The 19,303-nt window shown below is 36.3% G+C and overlaps 1 protein-coding gene and 1 pseudogene across 12 annotated transcripts; one reads left to right on the top strand and one right to left on the bottom strand.

Annotated features, from left to right (window-relative positions):
- The first annotated feature begins 265 nt into the window (after window positions 1-265).
- On the top strand, window positions 266-1,253 carry LOC148579322 (uncharacterized; annotated as a pseudogene).
- A 9,370-nt stretch (window positions 1,254-10,623) lies between these two features.
- Window positions 10,624-17,066, bottom strand: LOC107623171 (putative LRR receptor-like serine/threonine-protein kinase At5g10290). 12 transcript variants are annotated; one of them, XM_088506616.1, is made up of 13 exons: window positions 16,820-17,066; window positions 16,589-16,637; window positions 16,304-16,441; window positions 15,414-15,546; window positions 15,178-15,249; window positions 14,528-14,671; window positions 14,347-14,418; window positions 14,196-14,261; window positions 13,705-13,775; window positions 13,464-13,598; window positions 12,766-13,107; window positions 11,944-12,338; window positions 10,624-11,213 (listed from the first exon to the last, which is right to left on the bottom strand). In XM_088506616.1, the coding sequence occupies exons 3-13, from the start codon at window positions 16,371-16,373 to the stop codon at window positions 10,899-10,901; spliced, it is 1,815 nt and encodes a 604-aa protein (XP_088362742.1). In that variant the 5' UTR covers window positions 16,374-16,441; window positions 16,589-16,637; window positions 16,820-17,066; the 3' UTR covers window positions 10,624-10,898. The 12 variants fall into 12 exon arrangements, with proteins under 12 accessions (XP_088362742.1, XP_088362760.1, XP_088362747.1 ...); XM_088506634.1 differs by having other exon boundaries at window positions 13,464-13,595; window positions 16,820-16,943; XM_088506621.1 differs by lacking the exon at window positions 16,589-16,637 and having other exon boundaries at window positions 16,860-17,063.
- Between the last annotated feature and the right edge of the window lie 2,237 nt (window positions 17,067-19,303).

Genomic DNA, 19,303 nt, shown 5'->3' with positions numbered 1-19,303 from the left:
TCCCCGATTTCCTTTATACTGGCTGGAGGCCTCCCCCTGCGAGAAATATGGTCTGGATGACCTGGACGAGTAGAAGCAGCCATTGTGGGGTTCCTCCGAGAAGTGTGGGGGAGAGCCCTATATTTGGACACTAAAAGGTTTCTCCAGGGGTCCCCGACCTTTGTCCAGGCACAGCTAGGTAGCTTTTATTTGTTTGTTAGATTACCGACTTGTCTGATTGACCTTCCCGACTTGTCTTAATCTATTATCTATTGTTTTTTTAGAGATGGCGAAGACAAACGCTCAGGAGTCTTACCAAAGAGTCCAGGAGGCTAAAGCATGGTCTCGCGCCAGGACTGGTGGCGCCAGGGCGGTTATTTCTCCTCCTCCTCCTCCTCGAAACGTTGGGACTCCCTCTCGGCCCATTGTGATTTCTTCTTCAGCTTTCTCTCAGCCGCCCCCCTCCGCCCGATCTTCTCCTGAGCCAGAGAAGAAGAAGCGCAAGACTTTAGAGTCTGGCTCTTCTGGTGAGGTTAAGGCGGATACTCTTGCATTCATCCGAAAGAACATCTATCCCCATGCTCGTATAAGCATGGATGATGTTTCTGTTCGGCGCCACCTTACCACTCTGGTTGAGGAGAGCCTCAAGGCGGCGGGGGTTTGTGGCAAACTCTTAGATATTTTTGAGAAGGCTCCTCTCAGCTCTTTAGGGATGACCTCGAGGGTCGAGGAGCTGGAAGGAAGGCTTCTTTTATATCAAGAGCAGGAGAGGGAGTTAAAGGAGGAAGTCGCCAAGTTGAAGGAGGAGAGGGATAGCCTCCGGGAGAAGGAGAGGAAATTGCAAGCCCAGTGCAACATGGAGGTGGGCTTGAGGAAGACAGCACAGGACAGCTACCAAAGTTTATTTAACGATCTTGTGTCTGTGAAAAATGAGCTGCTGAATTCTCAGAGGGCCTATACCGAGTTGGAGGACTCTATTGCTGATGGGGCTGAGGAGGCTTGGAGGATCTTTAGGGAGCAGGTCGGAGTCATTGCTCCTGGCTTGGACCTTTCCCCTTTAGATCCTGATAAAGTTGTCATTGATGGTTCCATTGTGGATCCCCCTGTCCCCGAGATTATTTCCGAGTCAGAATTGAAGACTCGGGGGCAGAGAATTATAGAGTCCCCTCCTCGCCCTAAGGACGCTCCGAGTTCTTCTACAGTTCCTCCGACTTCCTCTTCGTCTCCTATGGATGCCTCTCTTCCTGGTCCTGGCGGCGTTCTTCCTGACTCTGGTGGTGGTGATCCGTCTACTCTTCTTCCTAAAAATTAATTTGTTGGCTATTTTGGGGGCCCGGCCTGTGGGTCCCCCCTTTTTTAAACTTCTTTATTTGTGTTGGTGGTGATGTTCTGAACAATTTGCTTTTGGCCTTATAAGGCCGTAAACAAAACATTTAAAATACCATTTTTTAATAAGGGTTTAAGTTAAAAAATAAATACCCTTTTTGGATAAGGGTTTAAGTTACCTTATGCGTGCATGCTTTTCTGATTGCGATTTTTTCGAATTCCCCTTGATTTTTTCTGGAAAACCTTTTCTTTGGCTTGTCTGTCTTTCTGAACCTTTTAGTTTCAAGGATCTTTAGGACAGCCTTTTAATTTTTCTTGGGTTTTTTTTTCCTATCTCTTTCGTTATTCCTAGTACTCAATTTTGTTTTATTGAGTTTTCATGACTTAGGTTATTTTTGCGATTCGTTTTCTATTTCTACTCGGTCTTTTCATTTCGACTTATGAGTCGGAATGTTTCCGAGTTTCTTACGATCACCTTTTATAACCTCTTTACACCGACTTGTACCTCGTCGTTTTATCCTGACGACCATCTAGGTCGGTTCATGGGATTTTCACGTTTTGTAGAGCTTAAGTCGGCGCGTTTCGTAGAAAGAGAAAACAACAAAGGAATTTAAGAGATATTTGTAAAAAAGATCTTTATTAATTGGGGAGGTACTTTATTGCTGCTAAGGATTTTTGACAGTCTATTTCCCTTAGCCCCTACTATGATGCCTCGTTAAAAACCCTTCTCCAGAAAAACCCTTTGGTTTTGGGAAAAAATCATGAAGTTGGGAAAAGAGTACATCAGGGAGTAGAGTTCGCTTTTAGCTATAGTACCTTTTCATATTACAAGCATGCCATGACCTTGGTAACTCGGTGTCGTCCAGGTCGGTCACTTTATAATAGCCTTTTCCTAAGACCTCATTGATTTTGTATGGTCCCTTCCAATTTGCAGCGAGTTTTCCTTCCCCTGATTTGTTGACTCCAATGTCGTTTCTGATCAAGACCAAGTCACTTAGGGTGAATGCTCTTCGAATGACTTTTTTGTTGTATCTTGTGGCAATCCTTTGCTTCAACGCTGCTTCTCTTATTTGGGCTTCTTCTCGGACTTCGGGGAGCAAGTCAAGCTCCTCTTTGTGCCCCTGTATATTTCCGATCTCGTCATGGAGAATCACTCTTGGGCTTTGCTCGTTGACTTCTATTGGGATCATGGCTTCTACCCCATAAACTAGTCGGAAGGGTGTTTCTCCAGTGGCGGATTGGGGGGCCGTCCTGTAGGCCTATAGCACTTGTGGGAGCTCTTCAGCCCAGACTCCTTTTGCATCTTGTAGCCTTTTCTTTAGCCCTGCCAGTATGACCTTGTTGGCTGCCTCGGCTTGCCCATTGGCTTGCGGGTGTTCCACCGAGGTGAACTGGTGCTTGATTTTCATACTGGCTACTAGGCTTCTAAAGGTAGAGTCGGTGAACTGGGTTCCATTATCTGTAGTAATGGAATAGGGTATCCCATATCTTGTGATGATATTTTTGTAGAGGAACCTCCGGCTTCTCTGTGCGGTGATGGTGACCAATGGTTCTGCTTCTATCCATTTTGTGAAGTAATCTATTCCCACTATCAGGTATTTGACTTGTCCTGGCGCCTGGGGAAAAGGACCTAATAAATCCATTCCCCATTTCGCAAAGGGCCATGGAGAAGTGATGCTGATGAGCTCCTCCGGGGGAGCCACATGGAAATTTGCATGCATCTGGCATGGTTGACACTTTTTCACAAATTTGGTCGCATCTTTCTGCAAGGTCGGCCAGTAGAATCCAGCTCGGATCACTTTCCTGGCTAGTGACCTTGCTCCGAGATGATTTCCGCAGATCCCACTATGGACTTCTTCCAACACTTCGGTGGTTCTTGAGGTCGGTACACACTTTAATAATGGTGTTGATATCCCCCTTCTGTAGAGGATATTTCTCACCAAAGTGTAATGTTGTGCTTCCTTCCGGATCTTCTTAGCCTCTTTCTCCTCCTTGGGGAGGATGTCGAATTTCATGTACTCGACCAAGGGGTTCATCCAACCGAGGTTTAATCCGACTACCTCGAGGACCTCTTGTTTGTCTTTTTCTTTTACTACAGAGGGTTTCTGGAGAGTTTCCTGGATCAGGCTTCTGTTATTCCCTCCTGGCTTGGTACTTGCCAACTTGGATAGGGCGTCTGCTCTGCTGTTTAGATCCCGAGTTATGTGTTTGACCTCGATTTCTGCAAAGCACCCAAGATGTTCCAGAGTTTTTTCCAAGTACCTTTTCATATTTGGGTCCTTTGCCTGATACTCTCCACTTATCTGGGAGGTCACCACTTGCGAGTCGCTGTATATCATCACTTTTGTAGCACCGACTTCTTCCGCCAGCTTCAATCCAGCAATCAAGGCTTCATACTCTGCCTGATTATTTGAAGCTGGAAATTCAAATTTGATGGAAACTTCTATCTGGGTTCCTCTTTCATCCACCAATATTATGCCTGCACCGCTTCCTGTTTTGTTTGAGGAGCCATCTACATAGAGTTCCCATGCAGTTGGTTTTTCCTCTTGGTCTCCTGCGTATTCTGCGATGAAGTCGGTGAGGCACTGGGCTTTAATCGCCGTCCGAGTTTCATACTTCAAGTCGAACTCGGAGAGCTCTATTGCCCATTGAACCATTCTCCCTGCAACATCCGTCTTTTGGAGGATTTGCTTCATGGGTTAGTTCGTGCGGACTCTTATTGTGTGAGCTTGAAAGTAAGGTCGTAGCCTTCGTGAGGCTACCACTAAGGAGTAGGCAAACTTCTCTAGTTTGTGGTATCTTAGCTCAGGGCCTTGTAGAACTTTACTGATGAAATATACTGGGTGCTGTCCGACCTCGTCTTCTCTTATCAGGGCCGACGAGACGGCCTTGTCTGCTACAGATAAGTATAGGACGAGGTCTTCCCCAGCTGTAGATCGGGCCAGAATAGGAGGTTGGCTCAAGAATCTTTTGAACTCCTGGAACGCCTCCTCGCATTCAGGAGTCCATTCGAATTGACATCCCTTTCTCAATAAGGAGAACAGTGGAAGGGATTTTAGTGCTGATCCTGCCAAGAATCTGGAGAGGGCTGCAAGTCGGCCATTCAGCTGCTGGACCTCTCTTAAACAAGTCGGACTTTTCATCTCCAGGATAGCTCTACACTTGTCGGGATTAGCTTCAATCCCTCTTTGTGTTAGCATAAACCCTAGGAATTTTCCTGCCTCTACCGCGAAGGCACACTTTGCGGGATTTAGTCTCATCCCGTGTAACCTTATGGTGTCGAAGACTTGTGAGAGGTCTGCCAAGAGGTTGACTTCTTTCTTGGTCTTTACCAGCATGTCGTCGACGTATACTTCCATTAGGCTCCCAAGGTGAGAGGCAAACACCTTATTCATCAGCCTCTGGTATGTGGCCCCTGCATTTTTCAATCCAAACGGCATGACCACGTAGCAAAAATTAGCTCTGGGCGTGATGAATGATGTTTTCTCCTGATCTGGCTCATACATCGGGATTTGGTTATACCCCGAGTAGGCGTCCATGAATGACAAGTATTGATACCCCGAGCTGGAGTCTACCAGGGTGTCAATACTGGGCAGTGGATAAGGGTCCTTGGGACAGGCCTTATTTAAGTCGGTATAGTCGACACACATTCTCCATTTACCATTTTGTTTTTTGACTAGCACTACATTGGCTAGCCATGTTGGGTACTTGACTTCTCTGATGAAGCCGGCTTCTAGGAGCGCTTGTACTTGCTCTTCTACTATTAGGGCTCGTTCTGGGCCGAGCTTGCGTCTTCTTTGTTGTACAGGTCTGGACCCCGGGTAAATCGAGAGCTTATGAGACATGAGCTCGGGGTCTATCCCAGGCATGTCGGAGGCCTTCCAGGCGAAGAGATCGGAGTTATATCTTAGGAGCTTAGTCAACCCTTGTTTTAGGGTTTTCTCTAGGTCGGCCCCTATGTGAGTATTTTTTCCCTCCTCTTCGCCGACCTGTATCTCCTCGGTTTTTCCTCCCGGTTGTGAACGCAGCTCTTCTTTAGCCCTTGCGCCTCCGAGCTCTACTGTGTGAACTTCTCTGCCTTTTCCTCTCAAGTTTAGGCTTTCATTGTAGCATTTTCTTGCCAATTTCTGATCTCCCCTTACCGTTGCTATTCCCGCTGAGGTCGGGAATTTCATACAAAGGTGAGGAGTGGATACCACCGCTCCGAGTCGATTAAGGGTAGCTCTGCCGATTAAAGCATTATATGCTGACCCTACATCGATGACTATGAAGTCTATACTTAGAGTTTTTTATTTTTCCCCTTTTCAAAAAGTGGTGTGGAGGGGCAAAAATCCCAGTGGCTTTATGGGCGTGTCACCTAATCCGTACAAGGTGTCGGGGTAGGCTCTTAACTCTTTTTCATCCAACCCTAGTTTGTCGAAAGCGGGCTTGAAAAGAATGTCCGCTGAGCTTCCTTGGTCTACTAGGGTTCTGTGGAGAGGAGCATTTGCTAGGATCATAGTTATTACCACTGGATCATCGTGTCCAGGGATTATTCCTTGCCCATCTTCTTTTGTGAATGAAATGGTGGGGAGGTCGGATGACTCTCCACCGACTTGGTAGACTCTCTTGAGATGCCTTTTGTGAGAGGATTTGGTGAGTCCCCCTCCCGCGAACCCTCCTGAGATCATATGGATATGTCTCTCCGGGGTCTGTGGTGGTGGGTCTCTTCTATCCACATCATCTCGCTTTCTCTTCCCATGGCTGTCCGACCTTTCTATGAGATATCTGTCAAGCCGACCTTCTCTAGCCAGCTTTTCTATCACATTTTTGAGGTCGTAACAGTCATTTATGGAGTGACCATATATTTTATGGTACTCACAGTAGTTGCTGCGGCTCCCCCCTTTTTTATTTTTAATGGGTCTGGGGGGTGGCAGCCTTTCGGTGTTACAAATCTCTCTGTATACATCCACTATAGAAACTTTCAGAGGAGTATAAGAGTGATATTTTCTTGGTCTATCTAGACCGAGTTCTTCCTTCTTCTTGGTTTCCCTCTCCCTCTCTTTTGTTGAGGGAGGGTGCCCAGGTCGCCAGCTCAGGTCTCTCAACTTAGCATTTTTCTCCATGTTGATGTACTTTTCAGCTCTTTCCTGTACATCACTTAGAGAGATGGGGTGTCTTTTGGATATGGACTGTGAGAAGGGACCTTCTCTGAGCCCATTGACTAACCCCATTATGACTGCCTCGGTGGGCAGGTCTTGAATCTCTAAACATGCTTTGTTGAACCTTTCCATATAGGCTCGTAAGGATTCTCTGACCTCCTGTTTTATTCCCAGGAGGCTTGGTGCATGTTTTACTTTGTCTTTCTGGATAGAGAACTTCATCAAGAACTTCCTTGAGAGGTCTTCAAAACTGGTAACCGACCTCGGGGGGAGGCTGTCGAACCACTTCATCGCCGCTTTCGACAAGGTTGTCAGAAAAGCTTTGCATCGCGTAGCATCAGAAGCGTCAGCCAGATACATCCAACTTTTAAAATTGCTCAAATGATGCTTTGGATCAGTGGTTCCGTCGTAGAGGTCCATATCGGGGCTTCTAAAGTTTCTCGGAACTTTTGCCCTCATTATGTCCTCACTAAAAGGATCTTCCCCCCTAGGGGCGACTCTTCTCTACTGTCACGGGAGTTCCGACCTTTGAGGGAGGATTCTAACTTTAAGAGTTTTTCCTCTAATTCTTTTCGTCGATCCATCTCCTCTCTTAGGTGCTTTTCTATCTCCCTTTGTCGCTCCCGTTCCTGTTCTAGTTGTTCCAAACGACTTTGGTGGACATGGACTAATCTCATAAGCTCAGTTGCGTGGGACTGTCCGTCCTTCTCTGACTCACGGCCTTCTGAGGAATTCACCTTCGGGGTTTTGACTCCGGAGGTTCCTTCTTTGTGTTGATCGTTGGTTTCCTGATGGAGGGTTAGGTCCGCGTCATTATTTCCGGTATCCAGATTCTCTTATTCAAAATCTGTTTCCACATGACCCTCCTCAGGGGATCTGTCCGCCATCACTGGTTGATCTCTTGAGTCCCCGGCAACGGCGCCAATGTTACGGCAGGTAACCGGAGATTAATGGGCTGGATGGCGTTGGTTGGCCCAATCGTCTGAGGGAGGAAGCCTTTGAGAGGGTCTGCGCCTTGGGGGCCTCCGTCCGACTTGTGAGTATGAATGAATGGGGGGTGGTACCTGCAAGGACACTCCGATGCCTAAGTCAGCAAGAGTGTTGGCAGGTCTAGAGAATATTGGAACTTAGAGATACCTGAGGGGTGTCAGTGTATTTTATAGTGGTGAACCAATAACCACCGTTGGAGTAGTGCCACTTTTCTAGGGTGTTAACCATCCCTTTATCTTAGGGAAGTTAAGATATGGCTCGTGGAAGTGGTTAGAGAGATTCTAGGGGCAGTTACTCATTCAAATGAGTGATTATCTGCCAGCTAACCCTCGTTCCCGACTTCTTTAGAGCAAGTCGTGACGAGTACCGACTTCGTAGTGGCTGATCTGGTGAAAGGTGAGGTCAACCCTTTGGATTGGGCCTTTTTACTTGGATCCTGGGCCTTAATCGTTGGGATAGGGTATGAACACTACCTAAGTTTGTGTGAAATTAGGGTTGGAAGTGATATAAGTCAAACCAAACTTAAATTCTACTCACGAAAATTAAGCTCAAATTAATATTCGACTCATTAATAATTGAATTTATTTATAAATTTCAAATTTTGACTTATCAAAAAGCTCACATATTTACTCAAATAACATAAATATAATATATAATTCTATATAAATAAATTATAACATAATAAAAAACTTCCATTTTTTCAGTCCTCTACTATATATAAAAATTATGAGTTTGTGTGTATAATTATTGCTATCATAAATTAAACGTATAAAACGCATAATATATGTATTAATATAAATAATTATAATCTGTTATATATTACTAATTTTATAATTAAAATATGTTATATGTTATTTTTTTATTACAATTGAAATCAAATTTTTTCCTCCAAATTAAAGAGTTCTATCATCCTTTTTCTCTTTTTTTCTATCTCTCTTTCTTTCACCACTCTATCTCTCTTATATATCATTATCATTGACTATTAAATTTAACAATCAAAATATACAACATGACATTCTCTAATTGTAATTAAAATTAAATTAAAGTTAAAATTAAAATTAAAATATTAAAATTAAAATATAACTATATTATATTATTAATTTAACAACTAAAATTATATATATTACTAATTTTATAAATATATCATATATTACTCTCTCATTGCAATTGAAATTAAAACTTTTTCTCTAAAATTAAAGAGTTATCTCCTCCTCTCTCTTTCTATCTCTAATTCAGTCCCTACTCTATCTCTCCTATATATAATTATCAATGACTAATTCTAAATTAGATAATTAAAATATACAACATGACATTCTCTAATTGTAATTAAAATTAAATTAAAGTTGAAACTAAAATTGAAATATAACTATATTATATTACTAATTTAACAACTAAAATGTGTCACATGAAACTCATTAAAATTAAGATGAAATATTTTTCTTTAAAATTAATAAATTTCTTTCCTCCATTTTCTTATCTACCTTTTTCTCTTTGTCTATTTATCTATTTCTCTCTATCCTTCCCACTCTATATATAACTTATAATATATATTTTATATTTTATATTGCTAATTTGACAAATCAAAATGTGCCACGAGATATTCTTTCATTACAATTAAAATAAAATATTTTTTTCCAAAATTGACAAACTCTCTCTTTCCTTCCTCGTCCTTATCTTTCTCTATCTTTTTATTCTACAAAAAATAAAATTAATAAAATAATATACTTTAAATATATAAAAAAATATTATTTTTAAATAACAAGCATAAAAATTAATTATTTTTATTTGTACAACAGATTTAACACTAAATCAAATGTAAAAACATACACATTAAATTCTTTTAAATTTTAAAAATAAATGTTAAAATTAAGTATTAATAAAAAAATATTTTTTTTAATATATAATGCCAGAACAAAATCAACATAATTTCAAAAGATTTATATTTTCGTAATATTATTATGGGCAAAAACACTAGTATTTATATAATCGAATTAACACAAACCAATAAGTTGAACTTACACAAACTCCACTCGACATATTTAATATGAGCTTAACTATAAAATCATGCTTGCATTACAAATTCATAAATTCAGCTTATCTTAACGCAGTGGCGGAACTTGAAACAAAATTTTGGGGGGCCAGATAGAAAATAATTGTCAAAATATTTTTGATATGGACCCATTTAAGATAAGCTCGTTTAATCTCATCTCTCTGGTTTGGGTGATATTGCCAAATTTAAAACCGTTTTTCAAGATCTCGTTCTAAAAAGTTAAGGTTAAAGTCATCAGATATAACTTTTTGAACTTTTGAAGGTTATATCTCACTTTCTTCGTGATTCATTAAAGTAGAAGAACTATTTACATGTGTTGATATTGTAAAAATTATATGTTCTCCTTCTTAAATATTAGCCTTCCTTTTAAAAAATGTATCAATTCTTTGATTTTTCATTATTATTTTATATAAAAATTTAAATATATATTTTGTAAAATATATAAAGAAAAAGTTAGAAGAACAAATATTAAAATTTATAATATTTATTGAATTTTTTTATCAATTTATACAAATACAATAATATTAATACTTATTGAATATTCTATTATTTTTTATCATATAAAAAATTAAATTAAATAAATAGTAAAATATAAAATAATATTAAATTAAATAAATAAAAATATCTAATTTTTTATATTTGAATCTAAAGATAGAGAGAGTATTATTTATTGAATTTATTAGATACTTTAAGTCATAATAAAGTATTTAAGTCAATTAAACTATTTTTTATCTTTTGAAAAAATACTACTAAATTTTTTATAAAAAATTTAGGGGGTCATGGCCCCCTTGTCTGAACTAAGCTCCGCCACTGTCTTAACGGTTGTTTCTAACCTTATGAAGAGAAATTTAAGGGTTATCTTAACGGTTGCTTCTAGCCTTATGAAGAGAAATTTAAAGGTTATGATGTACACTTTGATTATCTACGTTAAAACTTTATCTTGTGCCTTAATGATTACCATAGGACAACATAGAATTCTTGTAACTGAAAATTCAGAAACAAACGGAGCCTCGATTTCTCGGTTTCCTAAAACTGGGTTTTAGAGCTATTGAGGAGTACCTGCTCAGTTTCACACATCCATGCATTATTTAAACAGACTGCAAAACCTGTAATCACGGCTTAGAAAAGGAAAAGAAAGATCCAAAATGTCATGTTCATAGCTTTGGTTGAAAAGTCTCATGCATTCTCACAAGGGTTTGCTCTATGCACATGTACTACTTTAAGGAATTACATGGAAGAATTTCTGTAATTCACTAAAACAGACTACATTGTTTGGCCCCCAAATTTTTTGGGTTTGGCTCATGTTTTTCAACCACAGCTGTCAACATTTTATGACGTGTGATTGTAATTTGGATACTCTAATAACAGAAATTTTTTGTTCTACAAAGACACTGATGACCTCATTGATCGTATCATCTTCCACCAGACAACTCAATGGCATCTTGGTTATTTATTGAATCTTCTCCCCACCCCAATCTTCTTTGCAGTCTCTCGTAATCCTGCCTCCGGTTGACCTCTACGTGTTGCCATTCCTCCCACCTTTCGGCCAGTCCTTCTCCGTCCAACATTCTCACGACCTCCGACATTGCTGGTCGGTCCTCTGGTGATGCTTGTGTGCAGAGTAATGCAACTTGAACAATCATTTCAACTTCTTCTATTTTGTAATTTTGTTTCAGATTGCGATCAACAATAGCATCTAGTCTTTTCTCCCGTTCAAGTTTCTTAACCTTCAACATCACAAATATGGCAAAAACAGTAACCAAAAAGCACAAACTGAATTGCACAAGCTCCACGTCTCTTATTATTAGTTCACCATTCACCATTCATTATCAATTATCAATATGATCAAGGTGAGAGTATAAGGAACCAACTTTGAGTTAGTAATATTAGCCAACTTTTCTTTTTTTAATTATAAAAATTTTCATTTTTTGGAGGATTAACATTTAGGATTTATAATAGGATTTGATATAGGGTTTAGAATTTAAGATAAACAAAATAATCTTAAAAAAATTGGCTAATGTTGGCTGAAAAAAATTGGTTCCCTAGCATTAGTCGATCAAGGTAAGGGCGTTTAAAAGCAAAACGTACACTTTAAACAATAAGTTATGGACAAAAGCAAACACCAACTTCCCCGAGGTTTAAAAATACCATACTTAATACCCTTTTATTCCTAATTTTTGTAATATGAAACTGATCTCCACTACAAGCATAAGATTGAGAGTGGTAGGTGTAAATATGATAGATAAACGGGTGCTGAGTCTAATATCACTTAACTTGGAGATCACTGTAATTTACCATATACAATCATACTCACAATGTGTATTGATAAAATAAAATGCCAAACCGGAAGTCATCAAGGCATCGAAGCAAGTTTAGAGCATGTTCCTACATTTAAAAAACAACCAGACACACATGGGGAGCAGACAAAAAGGTTAGGATAAAAGGAGGTTGTCTTACATGGTCAAGCAACAGCACATCGTCTTCCTCTTCCAAACGTGAAAAGTCAATTGCGCGTTGACCTGTAACAAGCTCTAGAAGCATTATTCCATATCCGAAGACATCAGTCTTTTCTGAAGATTTTCCAGTGGACAAGTATTCAGGAGCTATGTGGCCCATGGTCCCACGAACTTGAGTTGTCACATTAGTCCTTCGAACGTCAACTAACTTTGCTAAACCGAAGTCTCCTACAACTGCCTCGAAGTCTCCATCCAGTAATACATTAGCTGCCTTCACATCCCGATGGATAATCTTAGGATTGCATTGCTCATGAAGATATTCTAGGCCTCGGGCTGTTCCCAGAGCCACTTTTTTTCTCGTAGGCCAATCCAAAACAGCCTCCCCAGGTTTAAGTTCTTCATAAAAAAATGACCCAAGTTTTAGAGCCAGCATAAACAACAATATACAGTTCTATGTTATCAATATAAATTTAAATTTGGCGGAGCAGGATACAGAATTTTTTATGCTAACTAGTGGACATTTGAAATTGGGTAAGCCTACATTATGACAGTTCTATTGATTATATAGATCAACTTCATCTTTCTCTTTCGTGTTTTATTTCCCTAAGCCTCTGTTATGATGATGATAATTATACTCTGGAATGTTAAATAGCTATAGGAATGAAACAAAATAAGGATGCAAAATGGAGGCAACTCTTCAACTATACGAAGAACCTGTGCGATCACAGTTATAAAAATAAATAAAAATATTACTCTCGCAAAGCCAATTTGATTTATAACTAGCAGGACTGCTCATGTGCCATATAAGTTGATGGTTAAATACCTCGAAGACGATAGGCAACACTTAGGTTCTGCATGAAGGGATAGACTAATAGGCGCTCCGTTGGAGTCGTACAGAACCCAATCAGCCGTAACAAGTTCCTATGGACAGCTACACTTATCATCTCAACTTCACGCTGGAAAGCAGCATCTCCACCGGGACTTTCATAATCGGTTAACCTTTTAACAGCAATTTTTGTGCCATCGGGTAGAACACCTTTATAAACCTTCCCAAAGCCTCCCTGTCCTAAAACATTTCTCTCACTAAAGTTGTCTGTAGCTATTTGCAGTTCTCTCCAAGCAAATCTTTTCAGCTGACCAAATGCAATTCGCCCATCAACTTCACCTGAACAAGCAAGGGAGATAGGTAATTTACATTAATTAATTTCATATTGTCATTACACTCTACATTAAAAGCTTCCAGTTTCCTGAATTCTCTTTTTCTTTCTATTTAAATTTTTCATCTCTTAAAAGATAACTTTTCCTCTTTGTTCTTCTTTTCTATGTTGAAAACATCCTTGTATGAAAATTAACATAATATATATTATATAGCATTATTTCAACATGGTTTCACAATGAAAGCAGTACTAGAAGGTATAATCAGTAGATTATCGAGATTTAACTGAATCTTGCCCTAGTCGACCAAAATGTAGGAAAAGCTTAACAAAAAAAAATTGCAAAGAGTATAAACAGAACACGAACCTGCAACATCTACGTAAACATCACGCTTGTAGCTCTTGCGCCAGAAGAACAGTAGACCACCAAGACAAATAATAACAACCAAACCTAAAACTATTCCAACAATGATGCCAGTTTTCGGTTTATGCGATGAACCTGCTGAACAAAGGAAAACTAATTTCAGAATGCTGTGTGTAGCAGGGGTGGGTGAGGTAAATAGCCTTCAAAAATAGAAAAGGATCAGCAAATATTTCAAACAAGTAACCTTGGTCTGCAATATCATATGCACAAAGTTTACGATAATTCATGCCACAGTTCAACTTATTTCCAGTGAAACTGCAACATGGAACACAGAAACAAAGTGGAACGTATTAAAAAGTTAAATTAATTCCGCTATTAACAAGCAAAAACAGTGCATGGATCGAAATTTGAATATACGAGAGTGGCCATTCCAACACAACACTCTCACTTCTCACAGCAGGAGCACCCTGACAGACACAAATAATTCAAGGACAACGACAGAGGTGCATTTTTACAAGTTTAATTTCTTGATTGCTATAATACAGAGTATCTTTCTTAAACTAACTAAAATGTCATCAAATTTCCCTGCTCATGCAGTATGCCTATTTCATATGGCATCTTGTGTCGGATTCTTTTGGACATTGTGACTACCTATGATCTTTGAGTCAGGGAAAGATAAGGTAGCTTTAAACTAGGGTTTAAATGTCTCAAGTAACTGTTGATTACCATACATACTTGTATTTAGAAACATTGAATAAGCCTTCTGGAATCTGACCACTGAGATCATTTGAATCTAGAAGACTGCAAAACAGAAATTCAAAAAATCAATCAGATCATAAAGTGATAGTGAAAGTTTTATGCCTGCATCTAAGAAAATATTACATACACATTGATCAGGCTTGGAAGATTGGCTAATGATTCAGGAATAGATCCGTTGAGGTTGTTTTGACTCAATGTTCTGATTGCAAGACAAAAAATAGATGCATTCAAAAAAAGTTAACAATGGAAAACAAATGCTATTAATCACTATATATCTGTAGAACTTGGAAACAGATTTCCATACTTACAAGAACTGAAGCTTTTTAAGGTTACCAAGGGAAGAGGGTATTTCACCGGTTAATCTGTTGTTTTGCAGATCCAATCTGACTAATCTTGTAAGGTTTCCTAATTCTTTTGGTATACCTCCAGTGATGCCATTCCCATTTAGAACACTATATGCATAGAATACAGACATAAGCCATTTGTTACATTTTAAATCTTAATTGTGAGGTTCATAGTAGGAGTAAATACTAAATACTAAATACAGTTTGAAAAAGCAACAAATGACTTTTCAAAACATAACCAGATTACAATACAAAGATGCACATGCATGGCTCACATTAAAAGAAAATACATTTCTGGAAAAATATCAAATGACTATCCAAATCTCTACACATCCACAGTCCCATACAAACACATAGAGAGCAGGGAGAAAGCAAGCAAAGGACTACACATGTGACACATATTTCTATATTCATTGTCTAAAATTTAATCCTGTGATAAAACGTGCACCGAGAATTTACATGCTTTCACAGTTCAGATTATAATACTCGTGCAAAAGACCAAGAAAGATACGACTAGCAAATAAAATGTGGGCAAGTGAAGGGAAGTAAAATTCAGTTGCAAAGTTTCTATAAAATTTTACCCATGTGTGAATATTTCATTTATAAAGACTTACAGAGTTTGAAGACCTTTTAATGCTCCTATTCTTGGTGTCAAGTATCCTGTAAATCCCATAAATGCTAGTGAACTGCAACAAACTAATTTATATAATTATCCAGCACATAAATATTCAATATATAAAAATGCGGCATGGATAATACTTACAGTAACAAAGACGTCCATCGACCTATTCTGCACATCAAATATTTAAAAGAAAATAATCAAGAGAGATTTGCGTTAAGAATATCTTACACTTGATAAATATTGCCACTTGGGTCACAGTAAACATTAGACCAAGTGCACGGGCTAACTTGGTCTCTATTCCAGTTAGTAAGCTGATTTTTTGAAGCATTCAATGATAACTTCAATGCATATAGGGCTTCCTCTGAAATAACAGGATCATCATAATTCATACAGCTATTGCAACTAAATCTAGAAGTCATCAGTACTTGCAACTTTCACAAAAACAAAAAGGCAATTATGTCTAAGATTCATAACATTTTCTATGTATATCCCATATACAACATTAGCGGGTTCTTTTCAAATTTCTGAAACATCTTCTTTCTCAATAAGTAAATGACCAGAATTCCAGAGTTTTATAATCAACGAAAATGGTTATTCTACAATTGGCATAATGATCATTCATACAAGACAAACGTCACATAAAGATTGTCAGCAGTTCAAACGAAACAAGCACTCATACTACCAGAAGATATGACTAAGTGAAAAAAGAAGGTGCATAGAAAAAATTATAGCTCTAACATGTATAATGAGCCAAATAGCACAATTAGTAGAATTAGATTAGTACAATAGAAAATAGCAATATTAGTCTTTGGGGTTTTTATGTCAAATGTGACTCAACTTCTCACTCTGAAATTCTCCCTATCCTCTATCACACTAGCTCAACCAACTTCCTCCTAACCCTAAAAGCCGATTTTGATTCCAGTGGCAGAGGGAAATAAAGTTAATATTGAATCTAATTTCTTATGAAACCTCAATTGTTATCCACTTTAAAGCTGAAATCCGAAATTGGCCATGGAAACAAGAACAAAAGGAAACAAGATTATTACAATTTGACTTAAATGTTACATAGTTCCCATGCTTCTCAATATTTTTTTTGTAAGATGAATACAAGATTGTACCTTGTGAATTATTTTCAAGCTCTGAAGAACATAGTGTAGCCAATAGCAAAAACAACACTATGAAACCCATTTCTACTTATATCATCCACTTGCACCATGTGCATGATAATCAATCAGCATAACGAACAACCTTCAACTCTGCAATGCAGAATATCAAACCATTAAGATGAAACAATTAAATTAAAACAATAAAGACAAACGCCACATAAAGATATGAACCAAAATGCCAAAGTCATGAACCTCCAAAGAAAAAAAAAAAAGCTCTTCATAATAGAGATGTCTTACATGTATGCCTCATTTATATATATAATTTCTTCCTCCGTTTCAAAAATAACTGTCAATATGAACAGAGCAAAAATAAATACTAAAAAAATAAGTGTTTATTGCAAAAGAAAAAATCAGAGCAAAGAAAGGAATAAAAAATAAAAAACATATGACATATCTGCCAAAAGCATGAGTGAGAAAACTTAATACTAACAGATACGGTTAAAGAAGAACAAGAAAGAGAAAACGAACCCAGAATTGGAACTATGTAGAAAGAGTCTTTAGTCATTACTCATTAGGTCATCAATAGAGTTGCGGTGAGTAGAAGACAAAATATGAAACATTGTCTCTTTTTTCTTTTTATTTCTTGTCATTTTTTGTGAGTGGAAGATAAAGAAGTAAAATAAATAATTAAAGAAAGAAATAAAGGAAGTAAATGTGTGGAAGTGAGGTACGTACTAGCCTACTAGGTGAGAAAAGAGTGTTTTGAATGAACATTGAAGGAGAAGCAGAATACTGATTAGTGATTAGTGAATACTAAACTAACAGAGAGACAGCTCATTTAGATGGCTAACTTTTTTTATATGGATTAAATATGTGTAATACATTGTTGTTTTTTTATGGAGTTATTTATTTTTTAAATTGATGTTAATCAAATCGGATGATCTGATTTATTTGAAGAGAAAAAAAATTATAAATTAGAGGGTTTGATTTTAATTTTTAAATTTTTTAATTTTTAAAAAAATTAGAAAGTTTAATTTTAATATTTAGAATTTAATTAATTTGTGTTTTGAAAACACATTTTAAAAATATAATAATATATTTTTTAATATTTTTGATATATTTACTGTATTAAAAATATAAAAAAATTAATTTTTATAAAATATTTTTTTGTGTGATATACTTAACTTCTGTCTTTTAAGGCACAAGTTAACAAAATTTTAATATAAATTTTTTTTTAATTTTTCAAAACCTTAAATCGGATGATTTAATTTGTGATTTTTTTTTAAAAATTAAACAACTTAAATTAGTAGACTCAATTTTTTGGACATTGTACAACTAAATAAGAGATCACAGACACCAATTTCTTTAATTCCATAACATTGTCTCATCCTTTTGTTATACACATCGCATAGAAAAAATAATAAGCATAAAATATTTTATATCATCATTTAATTATATCTATTTTTAAATAATTATTCAGGTGTTTAATATAAAAGTAATTAATTTTGTTAATGTAATTTAAAATAATTAAATATATGTATAAAATTATTTTAAATTCACAGCATGTTAAAATTGAATTCATTAATATATTTTTAACCAATAATCAATTAATTTTTTTAAGTTTTTTTTTATTTTTTTAATTATATTATATGTAAACAAAAAATTAATTATCAAATTAGTTATTTATATAAAATACACATTAAAATATAATATATATATATATATATATATATTAAAAATAAATTAAACAATATATATATTTATATATAAATATATAATAATTAATTTGATAGTTATTTTTTGTTTTTCGTTAAATTATATCAAATTTTAAAGATTCTCTCCTTTTATTTTATTTTATTTGTTTCTTTTAAATGCTTTTAACAAATAAATTAATTAGAAACTAAAAGAAAATGCATAAAATGTATGCAAAACTAAAAGATTCCAACATTAATAATAGTTGGATAGTGGAGTCTATCCATATCATTGTGTGCTAGGTAGAACAACTAACTTTAAGACTATGACCAATTAATTATTGGCCGATGTCTGTGTCTCTCACTGGTCGTTACTTGGACTTTATTGGATGACTAGTCCACTACCACTGCTAGCTTCTCGAACCTCCATTTCACAAAATAAAAATATATAAAGCAATTTTTTTTAGAGAGTATTAGGATACGTCAGTCGCATAAAATTTCGTATTGAATTTATATTTTATAGGTCTTTATGAAAAAGTAAAATATCATGCAAGTTTTTTAAAAGAATATCAAACAAGTAATGATAGACATATATATATATTCTTGAAAATTTGTAATATTGGACACAGTTCATCGTGCTCAGTCTTTTATCCTATAAATTGAAACACCAAATCTTTGAAAAATTGCAGCGCTAAATACAATTCATATTCCTAGCCTTTTATCTCATTCTGTCACAACTCACAACTATAAGTCTACACTTTTTTTTTTTCAAAAACTTAATAATTGTTTTTCTTAATGACCTATAAATTCGTCGTAAAATTCTTGCAAAACTTATAAGTACTAATACTCTAGTTTTTATTTGTTTTCAAATTTAATTCGATTTCAATCGGGCTTTCTTTCTAACACGCACGCATACATTTTGCAGTTGAAAAGTTATGTAAAAGGTAAGACTTAAATACATACCTAACTTGTTCTACTTGTATTTGTATACTTGCATCCCTTGTGGATCGTATACAATGCGGCCTGCACTACTGCACTTCCTATATAAAACAAGGAGAAGACGTATATGTAAGTGTCTTCTTTTAAATTTGACAGTTGAGAGATATTAAATAATAATTTAGTTATATTAAATTATTTAATAATTTTTAATTAATAACTTTTTACAAAAATAATTGTATTTGAGTTTTTATCATATAACATATATCTCTAATATTAGCACTAACATTCTTCCAAATTTTGCATTATTATTTAAATATTAATAAATAGTAAACTTTTTCATGTATTCTTTAAATTAAAGTAGAATTAATTTTGAAATAAAATA

The sequence above is a fragment of the Arachis ipaensis genome, chromosome B10, assembly GCF_059453495.1.
Source record: "Arachis ipaensis isolate K30076 ecotype BB chromosome B10, ASM5945349v1, whole genome shotgun sequence".
In the NCBI taxonomy this organism is placed as follows: Eukaryota; Viridiplantae; Streptophyta; class Magnoliopsida; order Fabales; family Fabaceae; genus Arachis; species Arachis ipaensis.
The sequence above is the reverse complement of the archived record's forward strand: the minus strand, read 5'-3'. Positions and strand labels throughout refer to the sequence as shown.

What these genes read in the sequence shown, in the direction of transcription:
- LOC107623171 (XM_088506616.1), bottom strand. Translation starts at nt 16,373, where the DNA reads ATGGGTTTCATAGTGTTGTTTTTGCTATTGGCTACACTATGTTCTTCA. An exon ending in TGTTTACGTAGATGTTGCAG is followed by an intron (nt 13,108 to 13,463) that starts GTTCGTGTTCTG and finishes TTGCTTGTTCAG; the next exon opens with GTGAAGTTGATGGGCGAATT. An exon ending in ATGTGCTGTTGCTTGACCAT is followed by an intron (nt 11,214 to 11,943) that starts GTAAGACAACCT and finishes GTGATGTTGAAG; the next exon opens with GTTAAGAAACTTGAACGGGA.